At 29.2% G+C, this 13,729-nt stretch overlaps 2 protein-coding genes across 3 annotated transcripts; one reads left to right on the top strand and one right to left on the bottom strand.

Moving 5' to 3' along the window:
• Positions 1–7,765: 7,765 nt before the first annotated feature.
• Positions 7,766–9,660, top strand: LOC103497380 (uncharacterized). The gene is made up of 3 exons (XM_008459546.2): positions 7,766–7,825; positions 8,734–8,959; positions 9,058–9,660. Exons 2-3 carry the CDS (start codon positions 8,876–8,878, stop codon positions 9,496–9,498), a joined length of 525 nt encoding a protein of 174 aa, XP_008457768.1. The 5' UTR covers positions 7,766–7,825; positions 8,734–8,875; the 3' UTR covers positions 9,499–9,660.
• A 1,136-nt stretch (positions 9,661–10,796) lies between these two features.
• Positions 10,797–13,729, bottom strand: LOC103497379 (BTB/POZ domain-containing protein SR1IP1). 2 transcript variants are annotated; one of them, XM_008459545.3, is made up of 5 exons: positions 13,263–13,729; positions 13,075–13,144; positions 12,362–12,970; positions 11,713–12,255; positions 10,797–11,611 (listed from the first exon to the last, which is right to left on the bottom strand). In XM_008459545.3, exons 1-5 carry the CDS (start codon positions 13,352–13,354, stop codon positions 11,063–11,065), a joined length of 1,863 nt encoding a protein of 620 aa, XP_008457767.1. In that variant the 5' UTR covers positions 13,355–13,729; the 3' UTR covers positions 10,797–11,062. The 2 variants fall into 2 exon arrangements, with proteins under 2 accessions (XP_008457767.1, XP_050935497.1); XM_051079540.1 differs by having other exon boundaries at positions 11,713–12,258; positions 13,263–13,477.

Here is a 13,729-nt window from a genome sequence, read left to right on the forward strand (position 1 = left end):
AAATAGTTAGATCAAACTTTTAAATTTGGATTTATATTTTGGTTAAATTTTTAAAATGGTATTGATAATTAATAGTGTCGCGAGGTTTTGAAAATGGAAAGATGGTTGAGGAGACAACGTTTTGATTAGGGTACTAGAAAAATATAGGGTAAAGTCATGACCCTATCGATTTTTTGACTATGAAATATCCATTTTGATTAGGTTGAACGAGAGATTTAATTAGGGAGATTTTCTAACAAAGAGGAAGGAAGAACACAACAATTTTCTATAAGATTTAGGTTGGGGATATTGATACTTGTAGTGCAATCGGTAATTTTGAGTATTGAGAACGAGTAGTTTGTTAATTTCCTTCAACTCTAGAGTTTGAGGTAAGTGTATGATAGATATTGCTAGTAGATTTATTTGTACACTTTTGGACATGAAGAATGTGTATTACAATGTTAGTATTTTTTTTTAACCCTTTAACGATTGTTAAGTACTTATCATTATTTAATGTAAACTATTAAGTTGTTCTTCAATTATGCACGAGAATGGTAGACACACTACAAAGATAATATATAACAAATGATCTAAATGCCACATAGGCTAATTAATCACAAAGAAAATTAGTTAATAGTTGGGTGGGTGAAAGAAAAGGTATGATATTGTCCACTCTAGGTATACACCCTAATGTCTTTGCTTTTGGTATCATCCCAAAAGGTTTCAAATCAATAGAGATAGTTGTTCTCACTTGTATACCTAAAATCATTCCCTTATCTAATCAATGTGGGACTTTGGTGGCATTAACAAAGTGAATCAATTAAAAGATTAATTATTTGAAAGAAGTCAATACCGTACGTAGACTATTACTTTAAATGAATTTCTTCTTATTGATTGATTTAACTTGCTTTTAATTTTAGTTTAGATGTGATTGCAAGTGAGTCCTTAGATAGATAACATTTTCATTATAGAGGATGAATCGCCTTATGAAAAAGTAGTGTATGAGATAGTAAAAGTTAAAAAGTTAATCATTAAGTGGAGGTTATTAGTGTTTGAAGGTTAGGTAAATTTGCAACACAAGAATATATCAAAGTTTAGTTAAATAATTAGGAACTCGAGATATAATAATATATGTATAAAGTTCATAAAATATATATATATATATATATATATATATATATATATATATATATATATATATATATATATATATATATAGATAGATAGATAGATAGATAGATAGAAGTGAGTGTGTTGTGTTGTGTGTTGTGGGCGTGGGTGAAATTTGAGGGAAAATGCAGAAACTTGTGGCTAATTGGGAATACAAATTTTCATGTGAAAGTGTGTTGTTGTGTCTCTATGTGTACAACATTCCTCTTTTTTGTCCAATTACACTCTCTCTATATACTTATAATATTCAACCCATTTTAACTTTGGATTTGTATATTCAAATTGTTTCAAAACTTTGAATGTTGTGTTTCGTATGTGTTTGTGATATTGAATCCAATTCTTAACTAGTTTTTGAATGTTAAAAGTACTTATTTGGTTCACATAGGTGTTTATAAACTTAACTTTAGAAAAATTAAAAAACCCAAATGGTTACTTAGTATGGTATTAATGGTCTATTACATACACGTTCTAGAATTTAAAAATCTTTACTCACAGGTATCATAAAATTCTAATAAAACTAAAGTCGTATGTTTGATAATTATTTAGCTTTTGAAATTTATGTATGTTTTCACGCAACAATTTCAGAATCTTTGTTCTTTCTTAACAAACATGTGAATTCTTAGTTAAATTTCATAACAAAATGGTAAATTGTCAAAAATAGAACATTCGACAAAGTATTTACATTTTATAGAAAAATTAAGTGTAATAAATTTTATCTTTTAATGGTTTTGTTCTATGAACCGTAAATAGTTTTTCAATTTTTTCTATATTTAAAAAAACCATTTTCAAAATAGTAATAAGGGTAATAATAAGTTTTTAAAAAACTTTTTTTTTTTAGTTTTTAAAACCTATCTTGGTTTCATATAACACTCACAAGAAGCATACTACATAACAAAGAAAAACCATAACGTAAAAGTAGTATTTATATGCTTAATCTTTGAAAAAATCAAACGGTTATCAAACAAGACATAAATTCGTAACTTACCTTCAATTTTTCTTATAGTATACCATAGAGGTTGCATACCGAACCTACACATAACTTTACTCAACATTAAATATTCACCTTTTAGTTTATTCATCAAAGAGTCAAAAAAATCCAACCACCCTACCGACAGATTTAGTATAGACGAAGGAAATATTGAAAGCACCCATTTTCACCTTATTATATTATTCAATCATTTTGATCATAATTTTGAGACAATAATAAATTCTTCATATTTTAAAGATTTTTTCATCTTAAAAAAAAAAAATAGTATTATGACATTTTTCATTCACAAAATCAAACGTTTTGGAAAATAAAATGAAATTAAAAAATTATTATATATATATATATATATATATATATATATATATATATATATATATATATATATATATATATATATATATATATATATATATGTTTTTGAGTGAAAAATAGAACAGCAAAACCAAAGGGCCCACCGCCCCATACGGTTGCTCGTCGGTTCGCCGGCAACGCGTGCTGTTTAAACGAGAGAGATTCCCCGCTCTCCGCCACCTCACCTATTAACCATACATTTCTCTTCTAACCTTTTCTTTTCCTTTCTTTCATTATTATATTCTCACACACTCTCACACACCCATGTGATTCTTTATAATTACAATCATTCATTTCCTTTTCTTTTTTTTATATATATATATATATATATATATATATATATATATATAATTTCCATTTTCAATTTTTAAGCAAATCGAGATTTGTACCTTTCGATCTTTAAAATGAAAAGTCATATCAATTACAATTCGTGTCCTTTTAATTATCAAATAGCTATCTAGTACGATGACAACATACTCTAACTAACTCACGTACATCTCAACTATTCTCACAAAACACCTCATTTGAACCTACAACATTTGAATCTCAAAAAATACATAGAAAATTGAAAATTGCATAAGATAACAAAAAAAAATTAGAAAAATAACCTATAACACCTCTTTTTTGCATCTTGCGAATATGACAAATATGATGACTATCAGACGATTATCATATCCGCTTTTAAATTTCCTACTTTTATACTTTAGAAAATGTAGTGACACGAACTCTATTTTTATATTTTTTTTTTGCTATTTTTGTAAAATATCCTAAAAATTAATTCTTTAAGTAGGTGATGATCATGAATTCAACTCATGATCTCTTAATTAGTCAATAAGATCGTGTTTTTGCTTTTTTAGCACTAAATCAAGCCAAGATGGTTTTTTTTTTTCCAAAGCTTAAATCATTTCTCATCTAATTCCTCATGATTTAGAATCAATATATAACTTAAACCAATAACTTTTGTCTTAATGAGTTTTTGTTAATTTTTTTTTTTTTTTTTTTTTTTGGAAAATTGAGTTTCAAAATAGTTTTATTTATTGGCCCCAACAAACAAGGATCTGATTTGTAAGTGCACACTGGGACCCACTTATTCTGACATCATTTCATTCTCTATGGAATATTATTATTAATTATGAATTATTTAGTAATAATATTTTTTTAAAAAAAAAATTACCAATTTGAAGGCTTTTTTTTAGTTTTTCCCAATAATTCAACACAACAACTTCCCCCACACTGTCATTTGTCCCCTTTTTTAATCAATCATTTAACAAAACTTTGAATCTTATTATATATTCATCAATTCTAAAAACTTTTGTCTCTCTATACCTTAATGTTTATACACATTAATATTTCATCATTCTTGTAATCTTTACTTTTGTATCTAACTAGTTTTCCTACTTTAATGATATCTAATATAATTGCCCTAATTTTTTAGGATTAGTACTTTTTTTTTATTAACTCGATTTTTTGTTTTGTGTTTTATCGATTTATTATTGACGTGTTTAACTTATCTAAATACTTAAATTTTAGTTACAATATTATTGTGTTAAAAGTGTTGTACTAAAAAACCCGTATCAAACGAATAATGATTCCACAAGAATATATATATATATATATATATATATATATATATATATATATATATATATATATATATATATATATATATATATATATATATATATATATATATACAGACGGTTAAAAGTTTAAATTTTGAAATTTGGCGGTTTATACCAAGGAGGAAAAAACATCAAATTTGGAAAAGAAAGAGGTTTTATGTTTTAAGTCTAGTTTCTATTTGATCTCTAAGTTCAAAATGTTGCACTGAGATTTATTTAATATAGTTCACGGGTTTCGAAATGTTACAATTTTATTTTTAAGATTTGAATTTTGTTTTAATTTGGTCTTTAAATTTCAAGATTTACACTTTTTACTCTTGATTTTTCACTAAACATTCGTGTAAATTTTGACGTTAATGTTTATTAATTAATTTAAAATAATTATGAACTAGGATTTTAAAACTAATTTTAATAGTTATTAAAAAAATATAAAATTTTAATAAACTATAATCCTATTAAAATAATTAATAAACATTAGGTACAGTTGCAAATATAGCAATCAAGGTTAAAGTATCGACATATATAGCAAAATTAAAAAAGAAATGTAGATCTAACAAAATCTAGATCCAACTCTTGGAGCCTATAGGTGATATACTGTATTGCTAGTAGGAGTCTATTAGGCATAAAATCTATCACTAGTAGAAGTTTATCACTAATGAATTTTATTATATACACAATTTTTTTACAAATACTGCTATAACCTTAATTATTATCATTAAAAGTGAAGTTGTTTTCAAATATAACAAAATAAATCAAAATATTTACAAATACATTAAAACATTGATAGACACTAATAACCTATCAGTGTCTATCACAATCTGTCAACAATAGACTTGACATTTAAATCAATTTTCTCTAAAAACATTACCTATTATAATTACTTTAAACATTAATACTAAAAATTAATATATAATTAAAAACCTTCTCAAAGTATAATATTTTAAAAAATAAATTATTGTAAATGAAAGAAAAAAAGAACTATTTGCAAAATATTGTGAAATTGCAGATTTTATTAACAGTAGACTTCTATCAATATCTAACTTCATCCATATAATATTTTGATTAACTTTGTTATATTTAAAAATGTCACAATTTAAAATCTAAAGAGTAAATATAAATAAAATTTAAATCGGCTCCCAAGCATTTGCTATTTTTGTAAATATCTTATCATTATACTTTTCAAATTGTATTATTTGCTATAACTTTTCTCGAAAAAATATACAACTTGAACAATTAAGTTGAACCGAGATCTAACGATGATAAATATGTTTTTTTTTTAATTTTTGTAAAATCATATATATGTTTTTGTTTTTGTTTTGAGCTCTTGAGGCAATCCAAGAGGTACACAAATCTGGTACGTCATCATCCATTTGTCGGCTTACCATTTCTTTTTATTTCCCTTTTTAATGAAACCTCTTTTATATATATATATATATCATTATAATTCTCATAAACACTAAGTTGAAAATTAAAGCACTTGAAAAGCTATTACTTAGGACTTCATAACCACTACTTTGTGACTTCAAAAAATACAATAAAAAAACATTTTTTTTCTTTTTTTCACTTTGAATGGTAAAATAATAACTTGTTATACCAATAATATCGAAATATAAATATAAAAAAAATTTATTCCATCACCCAATAGGATGAAAAATATATATATTCGATTCCTATGTTAAAATACCATTAAAGTGAAGCAAGAGATTTGAAGAAGAACATAGGTTAGATCAGTCGCTAGATTTTATTAGTAACAAGTAAAATCCTTTAGGTGTAACTTGTAAAGAAACTGCTTTTATTCTTGAAGAAGTTTTTATGTAACTTGTGAGACGTCTTCTAAGAATTGAAGATTGGTTGAATCATGAGATTTTCATCTCTTTGAATGGATCAAAATAGACTAGAAATTGCAAACTAACTCACAATGACTATGACTTGTTGAGAGAGATAGTCGTAACTGTCGATCAACTGTGTAAGATACACTGTCGAGAGTAAGTACCTCCTGATAATGTACAATACCCCTTGAAAGTTTGTAATATATCTCTTGAAGGTGTACAACACCTATCAAGAGTTTTTAATAACTCTCGACGGGTTTTCTCCAACAAAGTTCACGACATCTCTAGGTAGTTTTAGAGCTAAAAAAACCGTTGAAAGGAGAAAAAGTTTAATTTATACAAATAAAACACTCAAAACCTTCATAAAAGCTCATGAAATAGATTCAAAATAGTCAAAAGTTGCCAAATGACAAGTGTTCGCTCATTGTACATACTTTGGTTCAATTCAAAGTCCAAATATCGTATGAAATGGTTCTAAGCAGTAAACAATTAATTTTGTAAATTAAGGGATATATTGAAATCATGCCTTACAAACATAGATATCTATTGGAAAGTCATTTCTTATACAATTGGAAATTGGATATACACACACATGAAAATTTGAATCTTTATATATATAAATATATATGATTTAGTAGGTAGAGATGTGAGACAATTTTAAGAAAAGACAAAATGAAAACTTTATTTACTCAAATATGCTTAAATTTACAACAACAAATTGAAGTGGATGGAAGGAAAATTCAGAAAGAAAAGTGTAATATGAAGGGACATGACAACCCCTATTAACATCCAATAATAATAAACAATAATATGACAATTAAAAAGAAAGAGACACCATGTGAGATCAAAGCTTAATTTTAGGTAAACACTACTTAATTTGTCTTTAGTTTTAGTCTCACACACATAATAATATTCAAAAGTTAAAAAGATTTGGATTGATGACAATTTTGTTTTAAAATTGTTTACTTTTCTTTTTTCTTCCAAATTTTCTAACTTAAATAACCCTTTCTTAGTCAAATTCTCAAGGAAAAAAAATGTTTGAAATCTAAAAAAAATGTTAAAACTTCTGATCTTGATTTTTTATAACAATAGTAAAAAATTGGATTGGAAAACATATATAAATTAATGAGGTAAATTTTCAAAAACAAAAATATCTAAAATGATTAAATAATATTCTTTGATCTATAAAGTTTGGAGTTTTTTCGTGATAAACTCTAATTTTTTTTTCTAAATTAAAATAACATTTGAAAATTTAAATAAAAATATTTTCTAAAAAAATTAACAATAATAAATAAACAAATAATATGGACTAATTAATTTTAAGATAGATTTCTAGTAACATATAGATTAAAAATAATCAAACATTTCAAAGTATAAGAAAAGTGTATATTTCAAATTACACTCGTCTAAAAATGTTTCACGTGACAATTTGTGATTGTACATCAAATATGTTAGATTATAAAATAAGTATTAGTTCGGGATGCACATAATTATTATTTTTATGTTATTTATTAAAAAAAAGAAAAAAGGAGAAAGAAAAGGTGGTGGGTTTGAGTTGTATGGGAGTGGGTGTCATTGAAAATAGTTATTTGGTAATGTGTTCTTTTTATTTTTTTTCTTCTTCTTTCTTCTCTGACTCTTTATTGGCATGCTTCATATATTCCCCAGACCAAACATCCTAAACCCACATTTCCCCATTCTTTATTTTATTATTCTACTTATAAATCATATTCTTTCTTTAATATATTATCCAATCTCTTGTCACCTTCTATATACATATACATATATATATATATATAACATGTCTTTGTGTGAATGGAGCAGCAGCTTGTTATAAACCCATTTCCAAGAAGAAGAACCAACCTCAAATTTTCATTTTCTTTCAGGTTTTTCCCCCTCTCTTTGTCATTCAATTTTCTTTGCTTAGTTTCCATTGAATGTCTTCTTCTTCTTATACATTCATGTTATGATCAAGTTTGCGTTTGGAATGTAAGGTAGGTTATGTTTTAGTCTCTACTTCGTGCTTCATTGTTACTTTCTTCATAAGAATTTTGTTTCATTTCATGCTTTGCATGATTATTTTATCAATGTTTGGTCACGTATGATTTTTTTTTTAAACAGAAACGAACATAGAGTCTCGATGCATTCGAGTATTTGCCTTTGTATACATAAAATAATATTTTTTAAACTTTTTTTTTAAATAAAGTTTAACGAAGAATTTGCGATGATGGTTGAGAATTGAAAATCGGTAAAAAGATGAGTTAAGCTGTAATTTCACTTTGTCAAAATATTTTTTTTCCATTTTTGTAAAATTATATAATATCTTGAAATTATTTTCGCTATTTTTTCATTTAAAATAAAATTAGTAATTAATAAATGTTTGGATGAAAAATTTAATCTTTTTTTTTTTTATTGTTTTCATGTTCAGGTAGTGCATGCACATATTCATACCACTATGTTTAGTATATAGTATAGTTTTTAAAAAATAAAGTAAATTACTACTTTTTTTTTTCTAAATCACTGAAAAATAAATAATAGAAACATTTATTGTTCTTTTTTTCTTTTTTTTTTTGTTTCCCCAATTGTATGATATTTTGGTACCAAAAATTTCTACATTGTTGTGGACCAAAAGAATAATACTAATAATAACATAAAAAAAGATTTAGTGTTTGATCGCCACATAAAAATTTACGATTTGACTACATAAAGACGAGTGAAACTCGAGATCTAACCAAGTATTTTTAGTTTATAAAATGTAAAATCAACTCTAAATAAAATTTCATGTTTTTGTTAGGCAAAAATCTGAAGATCTAATTGTTAGATTGGTTGGATGATCCAAAGCTCCAACATTGTCGGAACCAAAAAAACAGCAACAAAATTCTGACTATTCCCCAAAAGAAAAAGAAGAAGAAATTTCCATAACATTCTTCTCTCAAATGGCTAACCTGCTGGAACAATCTTACTCTAAACACAATATGAAGATGGCTATGTTAAATCATGAACAAACTTTTCGTCATCAAGTAAGTAATTTTCCTTTTTTTCTTTTTTTTTTTTCTTTTTCTTTTTTTTTTCTTTTTTTGAATTTTGTTTAGAGATGAACAATGGGTTTTGTTTATAGGTTTATGAACTGCATAGATTATATAGAATTCAGAAGGTTTTGATGAAGAACATAAGAGAAAAAAACAGAGGAAAAACGGAGGAGGAGGAAGAAGAAGAAGGTGAAGAAGAAGGTGATTTTATTGAAGAAAGTGAGATTGAATTAACATTGGGGCCTTCAAATTATAATAATCAAATCGGTGGAAGAACAAGAACAAGAACAAGAAGAATGAAGAAATTTGGTGAAGGAAATTCAGATTCTGGGATGAGTTTTTCTGCTTCTTCTTCTTCAACAAATGGATCTGTTCAGAAAATTAAACAGTTTTACAGAGATAATGGTGAATTTGTTAATGGATCTCAAATGGGTTTCTTGGGATTTCTTGATGTTCAAGATGATATCAAGGTTTCTCATCACCATCCTAATCCATGGCTTTATCAAACTGTAAGCCTTAATCTCACTTGATTTTTACTTTTTTTTTTCCTTATGTTCTTCATCGGGGTTTTCTTTTTTCTTTTTGTTTTTCACCTTAGTTTTAATTCTCTTATCAATGGCTGATTTAGAGTTTTCTCCATGTACAAGTTTATAACCAAGTTAATATAATTATCACTAGGTCTTTTCCCATCACACATTGTTAAAGAGTCTCTTTCTTTTTCAATTTATTTTTGGTTTAATTACTGTCTCTAATGTTGATTGTTCTGTTCTCCCTTCTGCCATTGTTGAACTTAAGAAGAAACACTTTTAGGGGGTCATTCAATATCATATCAAATGCTAATCGTTTGATCGTTTCCTTTGCAATCATGGGTCGTTTGATATCATTTCAAATGTTAGTCATTTGATCCTTACACAATCATTGGACTTCAAAAGAAAAAAGTTTGCTTTATATCATCTCGAAAGTTAATCGTTCGATCCTTTTTCTCCACGTGAACTTAAGAAGAAACTTTTTTGAATAATTTGATATAATCTCGAAGTCTATTCCTTCAATTCCATCCTCTTGCAAACGTTGAACTACTGAAAAGAAAATATTTTTAAGGGTCATTCGATCAAAGTTCTCGCAGATAGATGAATGTGAACAGCTGTTTGTTTACGAGCACTTCAGCTTCTTTTTCAAGTCTCAAAATTAAGTGGTGAGTTTATTATAAACAAAAGGAACTATTTATTTCATATAAAAATTGGCCAAATTAAACTATTCATTCCTCAACTAAGCTAGAAGGAGGTAATATTTCAGTAGGTGTTTGCCAATGCAAGAACAGAAGATTCCTATTTCATAAAAAGGGGGGAAATGTATAAAATGGGATTTGATTATGGTATAAAAATGTTACGAAACTCAAAAAACTAAAAAAAATAGTTGAGTTTGAAACACATTCTTTTAGGGTCCATGAAGAGTTGCCTCAGAAAACAGACCAAAACCTGCTTGTTTCTGCTGTGTTGTTTTTGTTGGGTGTTGAGTTGGCGGTTTTACTTTGCCTTTTTAATTCAAAAAGCTTTCTGTAGAAAGAGATTTCAATTATTCAGATGCATACCCCACTAATACTCGGCTCTTTCTTTTGTTACGACATCGTCAAGTAAAGACAAGTAAAAAAAACGTAAAACAATAGAGAATCAACGTACGAATTTACTGTATGTTAGCCATACCGTTTTTATAAGAGAAAATATTAGATCAATAAGAAAAGTTTACAACATAGATTTACGTCTACTAGAAAAGATAAATGTTTTTATTAGCGAGATCAAATACTTGGTCGTTTAGAGTAACAAATAACAAATTGAAGGCATTCCCAAATCTCCCAATTGGATTGGTTTGCTTTTTTATATCTCTGCCAATGAAGAAAGTAAGATTTCTTTTGTTCTGTTTCTCAACGCTAAAACTTATTACAAACACTGAGAAATGTCAATATTATTTACAACATAAGATAGATTACAAAAGAACAAGATGGCAGAGGTTTTTGAAAGTTTGCAAATCCTTGGAAGCAAAACAAATAAACAAAAGAAAACCAGACTCTTCAAAATGCTGTATACATCCAAGGCTGCCTTAGGATATCGAATGTCGCCGATCCTTGGCCGGTCTTACTCGGCCTTTCGACGTGACTCCATCGGCACGGACAAAGGGATAGAGCCTACCAAGCCTCTTTGACACTGAGTTTATGAATGATTTCTTGGGCAGTGGAGGCTTCTCAGCAGTAGTAGTAGGCTGCAGACGAGTGTTTGTTTGTGGACTGCTTATGGATGGTTTCTCAAACTCTCTCATTTTCATTTTCATTTTCACAAGCTCTAACTTTAGATCTTGATTCTCTCTTCTCAAAATTGAGAGCTCATCTGAAACTGGGTGTGCAGCTGCTGCTGCTGTTTCAGCTGAGTATATGCTTAATTTAGCAGGAACAGTAGGCACCTCGACTCCGGTGGGACTGCCATTCATGACGTCCCGGAGCCGTTGCTGCTCGTAATATAGCACCTGCACCACCGTTTGAACTGGAAGCCGATCGTTCTGTGCGGCGTGTGCACAGGCTTCTCTTGATAGCTTCTGGCAGTCCATTAAACTGCACACTTTCTTCCTTTCCATATCACTCAATGATGGATGAGCCTATTCATAGTCATACAATCTGATTCAGGAAAGGATATACTCAACTTATTTTTTTTTTTCAATTTTAAATGGAAAGTTGGATTATGAGAAAGTTTTTTCACCTTCAAGTAGATGTCTATGGCCCTATACATTCCATCTTCTGTAGCTCTTGATTGTTCAGGAATTAGTTCAGCAAGATTAATGAATTTCGAGACAGATACATTGCGGTCCGAGGCAATTTCAGCTAGATAATTCTCCATTAATTTTCCCACTCTTTCAAAGTCGCCTGATGAGGACGATGAAACATGTTCTTCATTGACAGTGTATCCGAATTGATTCCCATCGACTTCTAATTCAAGATAATTCACCATGATCCGCTGCACGGTGTCAACGTCAAACAATGTATCTCCAGTGAAGGCATATGAAGGAATCAAAAGATCATCCAAAACAGCCTGTCCTAATTGTGCAGCCAATCTCTTCTCCAAATCTAACCGACAAGCAACGGTTGTCTCGAGATAAATCGCTGCACGGAGAAGCATCGAAAGAAAGCTAACCGACAATGCGTTCTTCTCCCTCGGCAAAAGACTCACAATTGTTTCCAATACTACTCTCTTCTCATGCTCTTGTTGTGGCTCAATTTTCTTCCTCCCCTTCCCAAACACCTCCTGCTGAACAAATTTTGTTTAGACAAAAACACAAGAAAAGAACAACAAAAAGAAAAGAAAAGAAGAAATCCTTATTAATCCACTTGTATTCATAACAAAATCTCACCAAGCCACGAAGCGATTTCTGTGCATAGAGCATTAGAACCGGACCGAGAGAGTAATGTTTGTAGCCTCTTGACATCATTGCAACAAGAACTCTCTGAAAGATATCAATTCTTAGAACAGTTAAATCCTCAGCCCACCAATCAACAATAGGCTTAGAAGGCAACCCTTTATTATGATGACCAATATGATCAGAAGCTCTTCCCAGCATACTAAAATGGCTGTCTTTACAAGCAACAAATGCAATAGCATCAATGCAACGACTCACTAATTTAACCTTCTCAGCTGTTGGAAGAAGGCTTTGAGACATGTGCAAAACAGATACTGCCCCTGCAAGGCTTTTGAGTGCAACTTCATTTATATAAGCCTCAGTTCTCCCCACAAGGTTTCCGACTGCGTATTCCTCCGTCATCTCGAGATACTCTGCCGCACAACGGAGCATCGCAATGTTCTCGGTGCCGATCTCGAAGTTTATCCCGTAACAAAACATGGCAGCTAACTCAAATGCCTCTGCCCCGCCGGGACAATTTGGGAGCTCAACAGTTGCAAGATCAGCATCAGTTGATTCTGATACTAGTTTTCTTATGTGTCCACATTTTGAAACAAGTGGGAACTGAAAATTCATCCAAAAAAGAAAAAAAAAAAGACCAATTATTTCAATTACATTTCATCAAATTCATTTCCCACAACTTATAAGGAACATCTTGAATTGGATACCTTATGTAAGGAGAAAGATGCTTCTCCAACATGAACTGTGACATCGCTTGGAATTTCTTGGGAAAAGATCCTAAAGAAGGAAAAAGGAAAAACAATCATAAGAGGAACTACAAGACTTCCATTGAAGCTAAAAGCTTTAATGAAGAAAAGGAAGAAGAAGAAGAAGAAAAAAAAAAAGAGAAACATACCATTCACTTGTTCTTTTCATGGCAGTGGAAAGAAGTTCTTTCTTAGAAGACATGTTAAGAGAAGGAGCTTTTTCTGGTTCAGTATCAGCCATGGGAGAGATTGAAGAAACATAAAATTCATAATCATAAAACAACACAAAACAAATGATAAATCTTCATTTACTTGTGTTTTGTAATAACCATCAATATATATCAAAATGGTTGCAGCCTCTCAAAATGATCAAAGAGTAGTATAGTATAATGAGAAATATTTCCATAGTGAAATGACAGAAATGGGCATGGGAGAAGGGGAAGGAAAGTGATGGCATTTGGGGTAAAGTTGGGATTTTTGAAAAGGGGGATGGGGTTAAGAGCATGTGGTGTGGGCTTGGGGAAATTTTTTGATTTAAGAGATGAGATTGGAAGATGTTGGGTGGAGGCAAACAGAGCAAAATACCAACATGGGCAGTTGCAAAAATTCCCATCCA

This window comes from Cucumis melo, chromosome 11 (genome assembly GCF_025177605.1).
Source record: "Cucumis melo cultivar AY chromosome 11, USDA_Cmelo_AY_1.0, whole genome shotgun sequence".
NCBI lineage: Eukaryota > Viridiplantae > Streptophyta > Magnoliopsida > Cucurbitales > Cucurbitaceae > Cucumis > Cucumis melo.